General features: G+C 57.7%; 2 protein-coding genes across 2 annotated transcripts in view; both read right to left on the reverse strand.

Moving 5' to 3' along the window:
* cdca3 (cell division cycle associated 3) overlaps window positions 1-15,000 on the reverse strand; it is a 79,743-nt gene that overhangs the window by 53,652 nt on the left and 11,091 nt on the right. The gene's annotated exons all lie outside the window — the stretch shown is intronic.
* Window positions 1,165-13,440, reverse strand: LOC147091228 (ubiquitin carboxyl-terminal hydrolase 5-like). Its single transcript, XM_085976690.1, has 6 exons — window positions 13,351-13,440; window positions 7,308-7,433; window positions 6,099-6,252; window positions 5,458-5,632; window positions 3,187-3,275; window positions 1,165-1,382 (listed from the first exon to the last, which is right to left on the reverse strand). The coding sequence occupies exons 2-6, from the start codon at window positions 7,404-7,406 to the stop codon at window positions 1,186-1,188; spliced, it is 714 nt and encodes a 237-aa protein (XP_085832816.1). The 5' UTR covers window positions 7,407-7,433; window positions 13,351-13,440; the 3' UTR covers window positions 1,165-1,185.

The raw sequence follows: 15,000 nt of genomic DNA on the forward strand, positions 1-15,000 counted from the left end.
ACCCTTTATTAGAGCCAAGGTTCCCACATATCCAGACCAGGTTACCACCCCTCGGCCCACACTTCAGCGAAGTTCCGCTGCACAACTACAGACATCCCGGTCAGCGAATCCCAGGCCCGCAACATTTCACTCTGTGCTCTGGACACCCCCAGCACACATTCCAATCACCACTCACTCACTCACCCTCCACTCCCCCCTACCCTCCCTCTGCTCTCCACACCCCCCCCGCCCTACCCTCCCTCCCCTCCCACTACCGCCCTCCCCTCCTCTCTGCTCACCTCCTCTCCCATGTGGCCACCGCCATCAGACTCCCACTCGCTCACGGCCACACACACACAGACACACACACACACAGACACACACACACAGACACACACACACAGACACACACACACAGACACACACAGACACAGACACACACAGACACAGACACACACAGACACAGACACACACAGACACAGACACACACAGACACAGACACACACAGACACAGACACAGACACACACAGACACAGACACAGACACACAGACACAGACACAGACACACACACACAGACACACACACACACAGGCAAGTGAGGCCGATGGCGGTATTGGGGACAGTGGGGGGGGGGGGGGAAATAAATAAATAAATCGCCTGGACAAGTCCAGCAATGTCCCTTACTCGCGGGCCTGTCGGAGACGACAGTGCAAGAACCCAACGCTTACTGGCGGTCACACGAAGCATTTACTAAAATACCCGCAACGCTTACTGGCGGTCACACGAAGCATTTACTAAAATACCCGCTGCTGCCCTGCCCCCGGGGGGGGCTCACTGGCTTCCATGTGTGGCAGGTACGTCACAGCAGGGAGCCCCAGAGACAGGGACTGTTGGCTGGCCATTCAACCAAGGGGAGGGGGCATGACATCCGACACCCGACACACTCCAGTGGGAGGGATGAAGAGTAGGAAGCCCGAGGTCTCTCCACCCCCCAGCCCTGGGGGAACGGAGAGCAACGGTCATCCTCCACTTTCCCCCTTCCTCCTCACAGCACAGGCCGAGGAGGGTAGAAGCTGGGGCCCCGGAGGTCGGTCACGAGGGCGAGAGAGACGGCAGGAGGGGTGGGGGGGGCGGGAGGGGGAGTAGGGAGGGCGCAGTGCGAGCCACAGGCACAAAGACACAGAAGTTAAGACAGGAGATGCACACTAACATGTCGGAGAGGAGAAGTGGGCAGAGCAGAAGGAGTCGTCATCGTCGTTGCCATAGAAACCAAGGCTACCTTTCGGCTCGTCCGGAGTGAGCAGGGGCGGGGCGATGTCGGGCAGCTCCTCCTCCCCGGGCTGCAGGCCGTTGCCTCGCAGGTGGGAGATATCCAGCTCGTCCGGCATCTCGATCGCAACATCTGCAACACAAGAGGAGGGGGTGAGGGAGGGAGCCGAGGGCGAGGGAGGGGGCCGAGGGCGAGGGAGGGAGAACAGAAGAACTTCAGAAATAGGAGCAGGAGTCGGCCACTTAGCCCTCGAGCCTGCTCCGACATTCAATAAGATCACGGCTGATCTTGGGCTCAAAGCCACTTCCCAGCCCGCTCCCATCACCCTTCACTCCCTTATCTTGTAAAAATCTGTCTATCTCCACCTTAAATGTGTTTAATGACCCAGCCTCCACGGCTCTCTGGGGCAGAGAATCCCACAGATTTACGACCCTCTGAGAGAAGAAATTCCTCCTCATCTCAGTTCTAAAAGGGCGACCCTTTATTCTGAGTCTGTGCCCCCGAGTTCTAGATTTCCCCACGAGGGGAAACATCCTCTCTGCATCTACCCTGTCGAGCCCCCTCAGAATCTTGTATGTTTCGATAAGATCACCTCTCATCCTTCTAAACTCCAATGAGTATAGGCCCAACCTGCTCAACCTTTCCACATAAGTCAACCCCCTCATCTCAGGAATTAATCTCGTGAACCTTCTCTGAACTGCCTCCAATGCAAGTATATCCGTCCTTAAATAAGGAGACCAAAACTGTACGCAGTACTCAAGGTGTGGTCTCACCAATACCCTGTACAGTTGTAGCAGGACTTCCCTACTTTTATACTCCAACCCCCTTGAAATAAAGGCCAACATTCCATTTGCCTTTTTCATTACTTGCTGTACCGCCATGCTGACTTTTTGTGTTTCACCCAGGTCCCTCGGAACTGTAGCATTTTGTAATATCTCTCAATTTAAATAAGTTTGCTTTTTTATTTTTCCTGCCAAAGTGGATAACCTCGCACTCTCTCACATTATACTCCATTTGCCAAATGTTTGCCCACTCACTGAGCCTGTCTATATCCTTTTGCAGATTCTTTGAGTCCTCTGCACAACTTGCTTTCCCACCCATCTTTGTATCATCCGCAAACTTGGCTACATTACACTCGGTCCCTTCATCCAAGTCATTAATGTAGTCTGGAAATAGTTGAGGCCCCAGCACCGATCCCTGTGGCAACCCCTAGTTACCGTTTGCCAACCGGAAAATGACCCATTTATCCCGACTCTCTGCCTTCTGTTAGTTCGCCAATTCTCTATCCATGCTAATATATTACCCCCAACTCCGTGAGCTCTTATCTTGTGCAGTGGGCGGCTGGAGGGGGACGGGGACTGTGAAGGACGAAGGGAGGGGAGGAAGGGAGATGGGACGGTGAGCTAGGGATTGCAGGGGGGGTGGGGGAAAAGAGAAAAAGAGACACGGCGAGGGAGGGGGGGGACGTGGCGAGTGAGGGGACGGTAAAGGACGGAGGGAGGGAGTGAGGAGATGGTGAGGGAGTGAGGAGACGGTAAAGGACGGACGGATGGAGGGAGTGAGGATGGTGAGGGAGTGAGGGGATGGTAAAGGACGGAGGGAGGGAGTGAGGAGACAGTAAAGGAGGGAGGGAGGAGACGGTAAAGGAGGGAGGGAGGGAGGGAGGAGACGGTGAGGGAGTGAGGGGGCGGTAAAGGGCGGAGGGAGGGAGGGGACGGTGAGGGAGTGAGGGGACAGTTAAGGACGGAGGGAGGACGGTGAGGGAGGGAGGGGACGGTAAAGGGCGGAGGGAGGGAGGGAGGGGGGGGGACGGTGAGGGAGGGAGGGGGCCGGCGGGAGGATCTCTCCTGGAGCCCGGGCCCGAGCCTCGCCCCTCGAGCACTACCCCCGTACACTCTATGCGATGACACCAGACCACCCTAAGCCCTGCTCTCACCCAGCTTCTTCGGCACCCAGTCCAGTCCAAACGTAAACTTCTTGATCTGGATGACGAGATAGTCGGGAAAGGAGGCAAACCGTGTCTTTCTGAGAGGAGAAACAGAGCGTTGGTGATTATTCACAGCCCCGGTACACCCGCCATCATCGAGCAGAGGCCGGCTGTCTGCTAATGTGCCAGCAGAAATACTTACTGGTGGACATTCGACTGTGGCAGGTTGCATCACAGCTGACGGGCCCTCGGTTCAACATCCCGAACAGGAAGACGTGTCTCGTTTTAACACCGCCCCTGAAAAGGGGCAAGAGGCCTCATCCGATGTACTGCCCCTCCGACAGTGCAGCGCTCCCTCAGTACTGTCCCTCCGACGGCGCAGTGCTCCCTCAGTACTGTCCCTCCGACAGTGCAGCGCTCCCTCAGTACTGTCCCTCCAACAGTGCAGCGCTCCCTCAGTACTGCCCCTCCGACAGTGCAGCACTCCCTCAGTACTGCCCCTCCGACAGTGCAGCGCTCCCTCAGTGCTGCCCCTCCGACAGTGCGGCGCTCCCTCAGTACTGCCCCTCCGACAGTGCAGCACTCCCTCAGTACTGCCCCTCTGACAGTGCAGCGCTCCTCAGACTGCCCCTCCGACAGTGCAGCGCTCCCCCAGTACTGCCCCTCCGACAGTGCAGCGCTCCCTCAGTACTGCCCCTCCGACAGTGCGGCGCTCCCTCAGTACTGCCCCTCCGACAGTGCAGCACTCCCTCAGTACTGCCCCTCTGACAGTGCAGCGCTCCCTCAGTACTGCCCCTCCGACAGTGCAGCGCTCCCCCCAGTACTGCCCCTCCGACAGTGCAGCGCTCCCTCAGTACTGCCCCTCCGACAGTGCAGCGCTCCCTCAGTACTGCCCCTCCGACAGTGCGGCGCTCCCTCAGTACTGCCCCTCTGACAGTGCAGCGCTCCCTCAGTACTGCCCCTCCGTCAGTGCAGCGCTCCTCAGTACTGCCCCTCCGACAGTGCAGCGCTCCCTCAGTACTGCCCCTCTGACAGTGCAGCGCTCCTCAGTACTGCCCATCCGACAGTGCAGCGCTCCCTCAGTACTGCCCCTCTGACAGTGCAGCGCTCCCTCAGTACTGCCCCTCCGGCAGTGCAGATCTACCTCAGTGAGGAACTTAGCGCCCGAGCACGGCGATTTTAGCGCCGCTCGTGAAATTTGACCAGTTGAGCTCTCTCTCTCCCCCCGCCCCCCTGCCCTTTCCCCCATCGCCCCCCTGTGCTGGGTCTCCGAGCTCTCTCTCCCCCCCCCCCGCCCTTTCCCACATCCCCCCGTGCTGGGTCTCCTCGCTCTCTCCCCCCCATCCCCCCGTGTTGGGTCTCCGAGCTCCCTCCCCCCGCCCTTTCCCCCATCCCCCCCTGTGCTGGGTCTCCGAGCTCTCTCTCCCCCGCACCACCCCCCGCCCTTTCCCCCATTCCCCGTGCTGGGTCTCCGAGCTCTCTCTCCCCCACCCCTCCCGCCCATTCCCCCTGTGCTGGGTCTCCGAGCTCTCTCTCCCCCGCACCACCCCCCGCCCTTTCCCCCATTCCCCCTGTGCTGGGTCTCCGAGCTCTCTCGCCCCCCCCCCGCCCTTTCCCCCATCCCCCCGTGCTGGGTCTCCGAGCCCCCCCCCCCCCCGCCCACCCCTGTGCTGGGTCTCCGAGCTCTCTCTCCCCCCCCGCCGCCCCCCCCCGCCCTTTCCCCCATCCCCCCCTGTGCTGGGTCTCCGAGCCCTCTCCCCCCGCCCCCCCCCCCATCCACCCCTGTGCTGGGTCTCCGAGCTCTCGCTCCCCCCCCCCCCCGCCCTTTCCCCCATCCCCCCCTGTGCTGGGTCTCCGAGCTCTCTCTCCCCCCGCCCACCCCCCCGCCCTTTCCCCCATCCCCCCCTGTGCTGGGTCTCCGAGCTCTCTCCCCCCCTGCCCCCCCCCCGCCCTTTCTCCCATCCCCCTGTGTGCTGGGTCTCCAAGCGGGGGGGGGGGGGCGGTCGAGAGAGGGGGAGGGTGGGGGGTGTCGAGCAGCTGAGAGATGTGTCTCGGGCAGTGTCACAAAGTGTGTAATATCGGATTGTCCGCCTGTTTTGCGCAACGCCTGATATTTAGTTCCATGTCAATGAGACGGATTATCAAGTGCTCCTTTTTTACAGGCTCCCGATCCGGTACCGCCCGTGTCGAGCCACTGCCCGTGACCAACCTCTAGGCTCGACCGAGAGAGAGAGAGACCAAGAGTCTGGGCCGGCGCGGGGCTTGACGCGGCTCACGTACTTTACGGCCACGGACTTGGCGAGGAGTGCCGTGCTCCAGAAGTCGTCCACCTGCTCGGGCTCGGAGTAGGCCTCCAGGCAGGACTCGAAGGGGATTTTGGCTCGCACCATCTCCAGCAGTGGGTTCTTCTCGGCCTCCGCCTCCCGCTTCTTCACCTCGTACTCTGCCAGCTCGTCTGCGGGGTGGGGGGGGGGGGGGGGGGGAGAAAGGACAACAGGGTCATCAGGTCGATCGCAGCAACACGACCCACACCCGTCAGGTGCCTGCATCAGTCGTACATCCCCGTGCCCCTCACAGACCGCATCCCGCTCCATAACCCCACAAACTGTACTCCCCTCCCATCCCGCCTCTACCGCGTCCCCACCATACCCGCACCAACCATACCCCCCACACCAAACGTTCCCCAGCCAATCGTACCTCCATGCACAAACTGAACCCGGCGAGACCCACTAACTCAGCACAGGCCGGGGATGGGGCCTGGGCCTTTCCTGGTGTGTGTGTCTGTGTCTGTATGTGTGGCTCAGTACCACACTGGGGGTCAGGTCAGGCTAACTCAACACAGGCCCGAGGATAGAGCCTGGGCACCTCGCAGCCTGCTACGAGTTGAGAGGGGTGCATTACTTGCCAGGTCCTGGTCTAACCTTTGTTGACCGCTGCCTCCATGGGAACCGGTAGCTGCATGATGTAATCCACTCGCTGGGTGTACTTGACTTTGCCAGAAGCCAGGCAATTGATCCTCTCCTCCACGAGGAAGCGGAAAGCTTCATTGGGATTCTCCGAACTCCGGCAATTCCTCTGGAGGAACAGGGAACAAATGATACAACACCGGATGGCATCTCAAGAATGGTACCAGGGATGAGGGACTTCAGTTATGTGGAGAGACTGGAGAAGCTGGGATTGTTCTCCTTAGAGCAGAGAAGGTTAAGGGGAGATTGACCAGAATGGTACCAGGGATGAGGGACTTCAGTCATGTGGAGAGACTGGAGAAGCTGGGATTGTTCTCCTTAGAGCAGAGAAGGTTAAGGGAAGATTTGATGGAGGTGCTCAAAATCATGAAGGGTTTTGAAAGAGTGGTGAGGGAGAAAGTGTTTCCAGTGGCAGGAGGGTCGGTAACCAGAGGACACAGATTGAAGATAATTGGCAAAAGAACCAGAGGGGGAGATGTGGAGAATTGTTTTTATGCAGCAAGTTGTTGTGCTGGAGCCATAGAGTTATACAGCACAGAAAGAGGCCCTTCGGCCCATCGTGTCCGCGCCGGCCACCAAGCCCTGTCCAGTCTAATCCCATTTTCCAGCACTTGGTCCGTAGCCTTGTATGCTATGGCATTTCAAGTGCTCATCTAAATGCTTCTTGAATGTTGTGAGGGTTCCTGCCTCTACCACCCTTTCAGGCAGTGAGTTCCAGATTCCAACCACCCTCTGGGTGAAAAAGTTTTTCCTCAAATCCCCTCTCAACCTCCTGCCCCTTACCTTGAATCTCTGCCCCTTGTTATTGACCCCTCTACTAAGGGGAAAAGTTCCTTTCTATCTACCCTAAATGCCCCTCATAATTTTGCACACCTCAATCAGGTCCCCCCTCAGCCTTCTCTGCTCTAAGAAAACAACCCCAGCCTGTCCAGTCTCTCTTCATAGCTGAAGCGCTCCAGCCCAGGTAACATCCTGGTGAATCTCCTCTGCAGTGGGATTCGATTTGGATTGATACAGGCCTGTGGGGAGAGAGCGGGGCAGTGGGATTAGTCTGGGATTGATACAGGGCTGTGGGGAGAGCGAGAGGCAGTGGGATTCGATTTGGATTGATACAGGGTTATGGAGATTCAATTGGGATCGATACAGGGCTATGGGAATTCTCACCTCCACCATGTTGATGAAATGCAGGAAGAATTCCTGTGCGTCCTGCTGTCTGTTTGTGGAGAATTCTGGGTGTCCCTTCCCGACCAAGGACTTGAACATGCGAGGAGCGATACCCTCCGGTTCAACCTGTCATGGAACAGAGTGAAGGATGGCAATCAATCAACCCTCGGCTGCACCGGGCGGCCCCACAACCCCCGGCTGCACCGGGCGGCCCCACAACCCCCGGCTGCCCCACAACCCTCGACCGCCCCCACAACCCTCGGCTGCACCGGGCGGCCCCACAACCCTCGGCTGCACCGGGCGGCCCCACAACCCTCGGCTGCACCGGGCGGCCCCACAACCCCCGGCTGCACCGGGCGGCCCCACAACCCTCGGCTGCACCGGGCGGCCCCACAACCCTCGGCTGCACCGGGCGGCCCCACAACCCTCGGCTGCACCGGGCGGCCCCACAACCCTCGGCTGCACCGGGCGGCCCCACAACCCTCGGCTGCACCGGGCGGCCCCACAACCCCCGGCCGCCCCGACAACCCCCGGCTGCCCCACAACCCTTGACCGCCCCCACAACCCTCGGCTGCACCGGGCGGCCCCACAACCCCCGGCTGCCCCACAACCCTCGACCGCCCCCACAACCCCCGGCTGCCCCACAACCCTCGACCGCCCCCACAACCCTCGGCTGCACCGGGCGGCCCCACAACCCTCGGCTGCACCGGGCGGCCCCACAACCCCCGGCTGCCCCACAACCCTCGACCGCCCCCACAACCCCCGGCTGCACCGGGCGGCCCCACAACCCTCGGCTGCACCGGGCGGCCCCACAACCCTCGGCTGCACCGGGCGGCCCCACAACCCTCGGCTGCACCGGGCGGCCCCACAACCCCCGGCTGCACCGGGCGGCCCCACAACCCCCGGCCGCCCCGGGCGGCCCCACAAACCCCGGCTGCACCGGGCGGCCCCACAACCCCCGGCCGCCCCGGGCGGCCCCACAACCCCCGGCCGCACCGGGCGGCCCCACAACCCCCGGCCGCACCGGGCGGCCCCACAACCCCCGGCCGCACCGGGCGGCCCCACAACCCCCGGCCGCCCCGGGCGGCCCCACAACCCCCGGCCGCACCGGGCGGCCCCACAACCCCCGGCCGCCCCCACAACCCCCGGCCGCACCGGGCGGCCCCACAACCCCCGGCTGCACCGGGCGGCCCCACAACCCCCGGCCGCACCGGGCGGCCGCACAACCCCCGGCCGCCCCGGGCGGCCCCACAACCCCCGGCTGCACCGGGCGGCCCCACAACCCCCGGCCGCCCCGGGCGGCCCCACAACCCCCGGCTGCACCGGGCGGCCCCACAACCCCCGGCCGCCCCGGGCGGCCCCACAACCCCCGGCTGCACCGGGCGGCCCCACAACCCCCGGCCGCCCCGGGCGGCCCCACAACCCCCGGCTGCACCGGGCGGCCCCACAACCCCCGGCCGCCCCGGGCGGCCCCACAACCCCCGGCTGCACCGGGCGGCCCCACAACCCCCGGCTGCACCGGGCGGCCCCACAACCCCCGGCTGCACCGGGCGGCCCCACAACCCCCGGCTGCCCCACAACCCCCGGCTGCACCGGGCGGCCCCACAACCCCCGGCCGCCCCGACAACCCCCGGCTGCACCGGGCGGCCCCACAACCCCCGGCCGCCCCGGGCGGCCCCACAACCCTCGGCTGCACCGGGCGGCCCCACAAACCCCACCACACCCGCCAATCACACACAGGCCTGTCCCATCACATTTACACGCCCCCATCTATCACACACACACACCACCCCCACATGTACACCTCCCCGATCACACACACCGTCTCCCCGCCCTGCACATCTGCACACCCACAAATTATGGGAAACATAGAAGATCGGAGCAGGAGTAGGCCATTCGGCCCCTCGAGCCTGCTCCGCCATTTAATGAGATCATGGCTGATCATCCAAACTCAGTACCCTGTCCCTGCTTTCTCCCCATATCCCTTGATCCCTTTAGCCTTAAGAAATATATCTAACTCCTTCTTGAATATATTTAATGAATTGGCCTCAAGTGCCTTCTGTGGTAGAGAATTCCACAGGTTCACCTCTCTCTGGGTGAAGAAATTCCTCCTCATCTCAGTCCTAAATGGCCAACCCCTTATCTTTAGACTGTGACCCCTGGTTCTGGACTCCCCCGCCATCGGGAACATCCTTCCTGCATCTAGTCTGTCCAGTCCTGCTAGAATTCTATAACAGGGAAAAGTAGTACAGTGGCTATATTACTGGGCTAGTAATCCAGAGGCCTGGACTAGTGATCCAGAGGCGGAAGTTCAAATCCCACCTCGGCAGTTGCCGAATTAAAATTCAGTTAATTAATTAAATCTGGAATTCAAAGCTAGTGTCAGTAATGGTAACCATGAAGCTATCGGATTGTCGGAAAAACCCATCTGGTTCACTAATGTCCTTTCGGGAAGGAAATCTGCCGTCCTTACCCGGTCTGGCCGATATGTGACTCCAGGCCCACAGCAACGTGGTTGACCCTTAACTGCCCCTCTGAAATGGCCCAGCAAGTCACTCAGTTGTAACTAACCACGACGAAAAGCGGTAACAAGAATGAAGCCGGACGGACCATCTGGCATCGGACACGGCAACGGCACACACCCAGCCCAGTCGACCCGGCAAAGTCCTCCTCACCAACATCTGGGGACTTGCGCCAAAATTGGGAGCGCTGTCCCACAGACTAGTCAAGCAACAGCCTGACATATACATAAGACCATAAGAAGCAGGAGTCGGCCATTCGGCCCCTCGAGCCTGCTCCGCCATCCAATGAGATCATGGCTGATCTTCTGCCTCAATTCCATTCATCGGCCCTATTGCCATATCCCTTGATGCCCTTACTAGTCAGAGATCTATCGGCTTCTGTTTTGAATATACCCAATGACTGAGCCTCCACAGCCCTCTGGGGTAGAGAATTCCAAAGATTCACCAATTTCTTCTCATCTCAGTCCTGAATGGCCGACCCTTTAGCCCGAGGCTGTGGCCCCTGGTTCTCGACTCCCCAGTCAAGTTTACTCAATCTCTTCTCATACGATAGTCCCGCCATCATACCTTACAGCCAGTGTCCCAAACTCCTCCATCACCGTCCCTGGGTATGTCCTGTCCCACCGGCAGGACAGACCCACCAGGGGTGGCGGCGCAGTGGTATACAGTCGGGACGGAGTGGCCCTGGGAGTCCTCAGCATGGACTCCGGACCCCATGAAGTCTCATGGCTTCAGGTCAAGCATGGGCAAGGAAACCTCCTGCTGATTCCCACCTAGCGCCCTCCCTCAGCTGGTGAATCAGTACTCCTCCATGTTGAACACCAAGGGTAACAAGGGCACAGAATGTACTCTGGTTGGGGGATTCAATCTCCATCACTAAGAGCTTCATAGAAACACAGAAGATAGGAGCAGGAGTCGGCCATTCGGCCCCTCGAGCCTGCTCCGCCATTCAATGAGATCATGGCTGATCATCCAAATTCAGTACCCTGTCCCTGCTTTCTCCCCATATCCCTTGATCCCTTTAGCCTTAAGAAATATATCCAACTCCTTCTTGAATATATTTAATGAATTGGCCTCTACTGCCCTCTGTGGTAGAGAATTCCACAGGTTCACCATTCTCTGGGTGAAGAAATTCCTCCTCATCTCAGTCCTAAATGGCTTACCCCTTATCCTTAGACTGTGACCCCTGGTTCTGGACTCCCCGACCATCGGGAACATCCTTCCTGCATCTGGTCTGTCTAGTCCTGTTAGAATTTTATAAGTTTCAATGAGATCCCCTCTCATTCTTCTAAACTCCAGCGAGTAAAAGCCCAATCGACCCAATCTCTCCTCATACGTCATTCCTGCCATCCCAGGTATCAGCCTGGTGAATCTTCGCTGCACTCCCTCCATGGCAAGATCATCCTTCCTCAGATAAGGCAACCAAAACTGCACACAATACTCAAGGTGTGGTCTCACCAAGACCACTGCAGCAGGTGGTGAGAGAACCAACATGAGGGAAAAACTTACTTGACCTCATCCTCACCAATCTACTGGTCACAGATGCATCTGTTCATGACAGTATTGATAGAATGACCACCGCACAATCCTTGTGGAGACGAAGTCCCGTCTTCACACTGAGGACACCCTCCATCGTGTTGTGTGGCACTACCACCGTGCTAAATGGGAAAGATTCAGAACAGATCTAGCAGCTCAGAACTGGGCATCCATGAGGCGCTGTGGGCCACCAGCAGCAGCAGAATTATATTCCACCACAATCTGTAACCTCATGGCCCGGCATATCCCTCACTCTACCATTACCATCAAGCCAGGGGACCAACCCTGGTTCAATGAGGAGTGTAGAAGAGCATGCCAGGAGCAGCACTAGGCGGTCCTAAAAATGAGGTGCCAACCTAGGGAAGCTGCAACACAGGACTACATGCATGCTAAACAGAAGCAGCATGCTATAGACAGGGCTAAGCGATCCCATAATCAACGGATCAGATCAAAGCTCTGCAGTCCTGCCACATCCAGTCATGAAATGTAAACAACTAATGGGAGGAGGAGGCTCCATGAATATCCCCATCCTCAATAATGGTGGAGCCCCCGTGAGTGCAAAAGACAAGGCTGAAACCTCTGCAACCAACTTCAGCCAGAAGTGCCGAGTGGATGATCCATAGCGGCCTCCTCCGGAGGTCCCCACCATCACAGAAGCCAGTCTTCAGCCAATTCGATTCACTCCATGTGATATCAAGAAACGGCTGAGCGCACTGGATACAGCAAAGGCTATGGGCCCTGACAACATCCCGGCTATCCTGCTGAAGACTTGTGCGCCAGAACTAGCCGTGCCTCTAGCCAAGCTGTTCCAGTTCAGCTACAGCACTGGCATCTATCCGACAATGTGGAAAACTGCCCAGGTATGTCCTGTCCACAAAAAGCAGGACAAATCCAACCCGGCAAATTACCGCCCCATCAGTCTACTCTCAATCATCAGCAAAGTGATGGAAGGTGTCATCGACAGTGCTATCAAGCGGCACTTACTCAACAATAACCTGCTCACTGATGCCCAGTTTAGGTTCTGCCACGAGCACTCGGCTCCTGACCTCATTACAGCCTCGGTCCAAACATGGACAAAGGAGCTGAATTCCAGAGGTGAGGTGAGAGTGACTGCCCTTGACATCAAGGCAGCATTTGACCGAATCTGGCATCAAGGAGCCTTAGTAAAACTGAAGTCAATGGGAATCAGGGGGAAAACGCTCCTCTGGCTGGAGTCATACCTAACACAAAGGAAGATGGTTGTGGTGATTGGAAGTCAATCATCACAGCCCCAGGACATCACTGTGGCAACTCCCCAAAGCCTTTCCACCATCTACAGGGCACAAGTCAGGAGTGTGATGGAATACTTTCCACTTGCCTGGATGAGTGCAGCTCCAACAACACTCGCGAAGCTCGACACCATCCAGGACAAAGCAGCCCGCTTGATCGGCACCCCATCCACCACCTTAAACATTCACTCCCTCCACCACCGGCGCACCGTGGCTGCAGTGTGGACCATCTACAAGATGCACTGCAGCAACTCGCCAAGGCTTCTTCGGCAGCACCTCCCAAACCCGCGACCTCTTCCACCTAGGACAAGGGCAGCAGGCGCATGGGAACACCACCACCTCCAAGTTCCCCTCCAAGTCACACACCATCCTGACTTGGAATTATATCGCCGATCCCTCATCGTCGCCGGGTCAAAATCCTGGAATTCCCTCCCTAATAGCACGGCGGGAGGACCTTCACCTCACGGGACTGCGGCGGTTCAAGGCGGCGGCTCACCACCACCTTCTCGAGGGCAATTAGGGATGGGTAATAAATGCTGGGCCTTGCCAGCGACACCCAGATCCCATGAATGAAGTTAAAAAACTCCCTCCGATCGCACAAATCCCCCAAACATCTCCATCACCCCGATCCATCCCCTTAACAGCCACCTTCCCCCCACGCCCTGCACACACACACACAAACACGGGAATGCTGATTTTTTTATTGAAGAATTGTACCTTCTCTGTCTCTGGCTCTGGCTCTGCTTCATCTGTCTCTGGAGGGGGTTTGGAGTGGTCTCCAGACAGTAAACCATAGCCCAATTTAGCTCTGAGCGTGAGAGGAGAGAGAGAGAGATAAGTAACATAGCAAGAGCACAGACACCAAGTGCATAAAGAACTTTATTCACAATAACAACAGGAAACGCTGGAGACACTCAGCAGGCCAGGCAGCATCGGTGGAGAGAGAAACCGAGTCAACGTTTCAGGTCGAAGACCTTTCGTCAGAACTGGATAAAAGCAGGAAATGGAAAGTAGGATTAGGGGCTGGGAAAAGGGGGAGTGGATGAAAGAACTAAAGGGAAGGTCAGTGATAGGATAGAAAGCAGGAGAGATTAAGAGACATTGAGAGACAGATGTAACTGTTAGAATAGATAAGGGAGAACCAGTGGATGTGGTGTATTTGGACTTTCAGAAGGCTTTCGATAAGGTCCCACACAAGAGATTAGCGTGCAAAATTAAGGCACATGGGATTGGGGGCAAGCTACTGACTTGGATAGAGAACTGGTTGGCAGACAGGAAGCAAAGAGTTGGAATAAACGGTTTTTTTTTCCCCCGAGTGGCAGGCAGTGACTAGTGGGGTAACGCAGGGATCGGTGCTAGGACCCCAGCTATTCACAATATATATATATTAATGATCTGGACGAGGGAACTAGATGTAATATCTCCAAGTTTGCAGACGACACAAAGCTGGGTGGGTGTGTGTGCTGTGAGGAGGATGCCGAGAAACTCCAGTATGATTTGGACAGGCTGGGTGATTGGGCAGAAGCAATATAACGTGGATAAATGCGAGGTTATCCACTTTGGTGGCAAAAACAGGAAGGCAGATTATCTGAATGGCAACAGGTTGGGGGAAGGGGAAGTGCAACGAGACCTGGGTGTCCTTGTGCACCAGTCGCTGAAGGTAAGCATGCAGGTGCAGCAGGCGGTTAAGAAGGCAAATGGTACGTTGGCCTTCATAGTGAGAGGGTTTGAGTACAGGAACAAGGATGTCTTGCTGCAGTTGTACAGGGCATTGGTGAGACCACATCTTGAGTATTGTGTGCAGTTTTGGTCGCCTTATCTGAGGAAGGATGATCTTGCCATGGAGGGAGTTCAGCGAAGATTCACCAGGCTGATACCTGGGATGGCAGGAATGACATACGAGGAGAGATTGGGTCGATTGGGCTTGTACTCGCTGGAGTTTAGAAGAGTGAGAGGGATCTCATTGAAACTTATAAAATTCTAACAGGACTGGACAGACTAGATGCTGGAAGGATGTTCCCGAAGGTCGGGGAGTCCAGAACCAGGGGTCACAGTCTAAGGATAAGGGGTAACCATTTAGGACAGAGATGAGGAGGAATTTCTTCACCCAGAGAGTGGTGAACCTGTGGAATTCTCTACCACAGAAGGCAGTAGAGGCCAATTCATTAAATATATTCAAGAAGGAGTTAGATATGTTTCTTAAGGCTAAGGGGATCAAGGGATATGGGGAGAAGTCAGGGACAGGGTACTGAATTTGGATGATCAGTCATGATCGCATTGAATGGTGGAGCAGGCTCGAGGGGCCGAATGGCCGACTCCTGCTCCTATCTTCTATGTTTCTATGTTAAGAGATACTCAAGGTGGGAG

Source organism: Somniosus microcephalus, unplaced genomic scaffold (genome assembly GCF_052327205.1).
Source record: "Somniosus microcephalus isolate GS21.2 unplaced genomic scaffold, FLI_Smic_1.0 unresolved_chr3, whole genome shotgun sequence".
In the NCBI taxonomy this organism is placed as follows: Eukaryota; Metazoa; Chordata; class Chondrichthyes; order Squaliformes; family Somniosidae; genus Somniosus; species Somniosus microcephalus.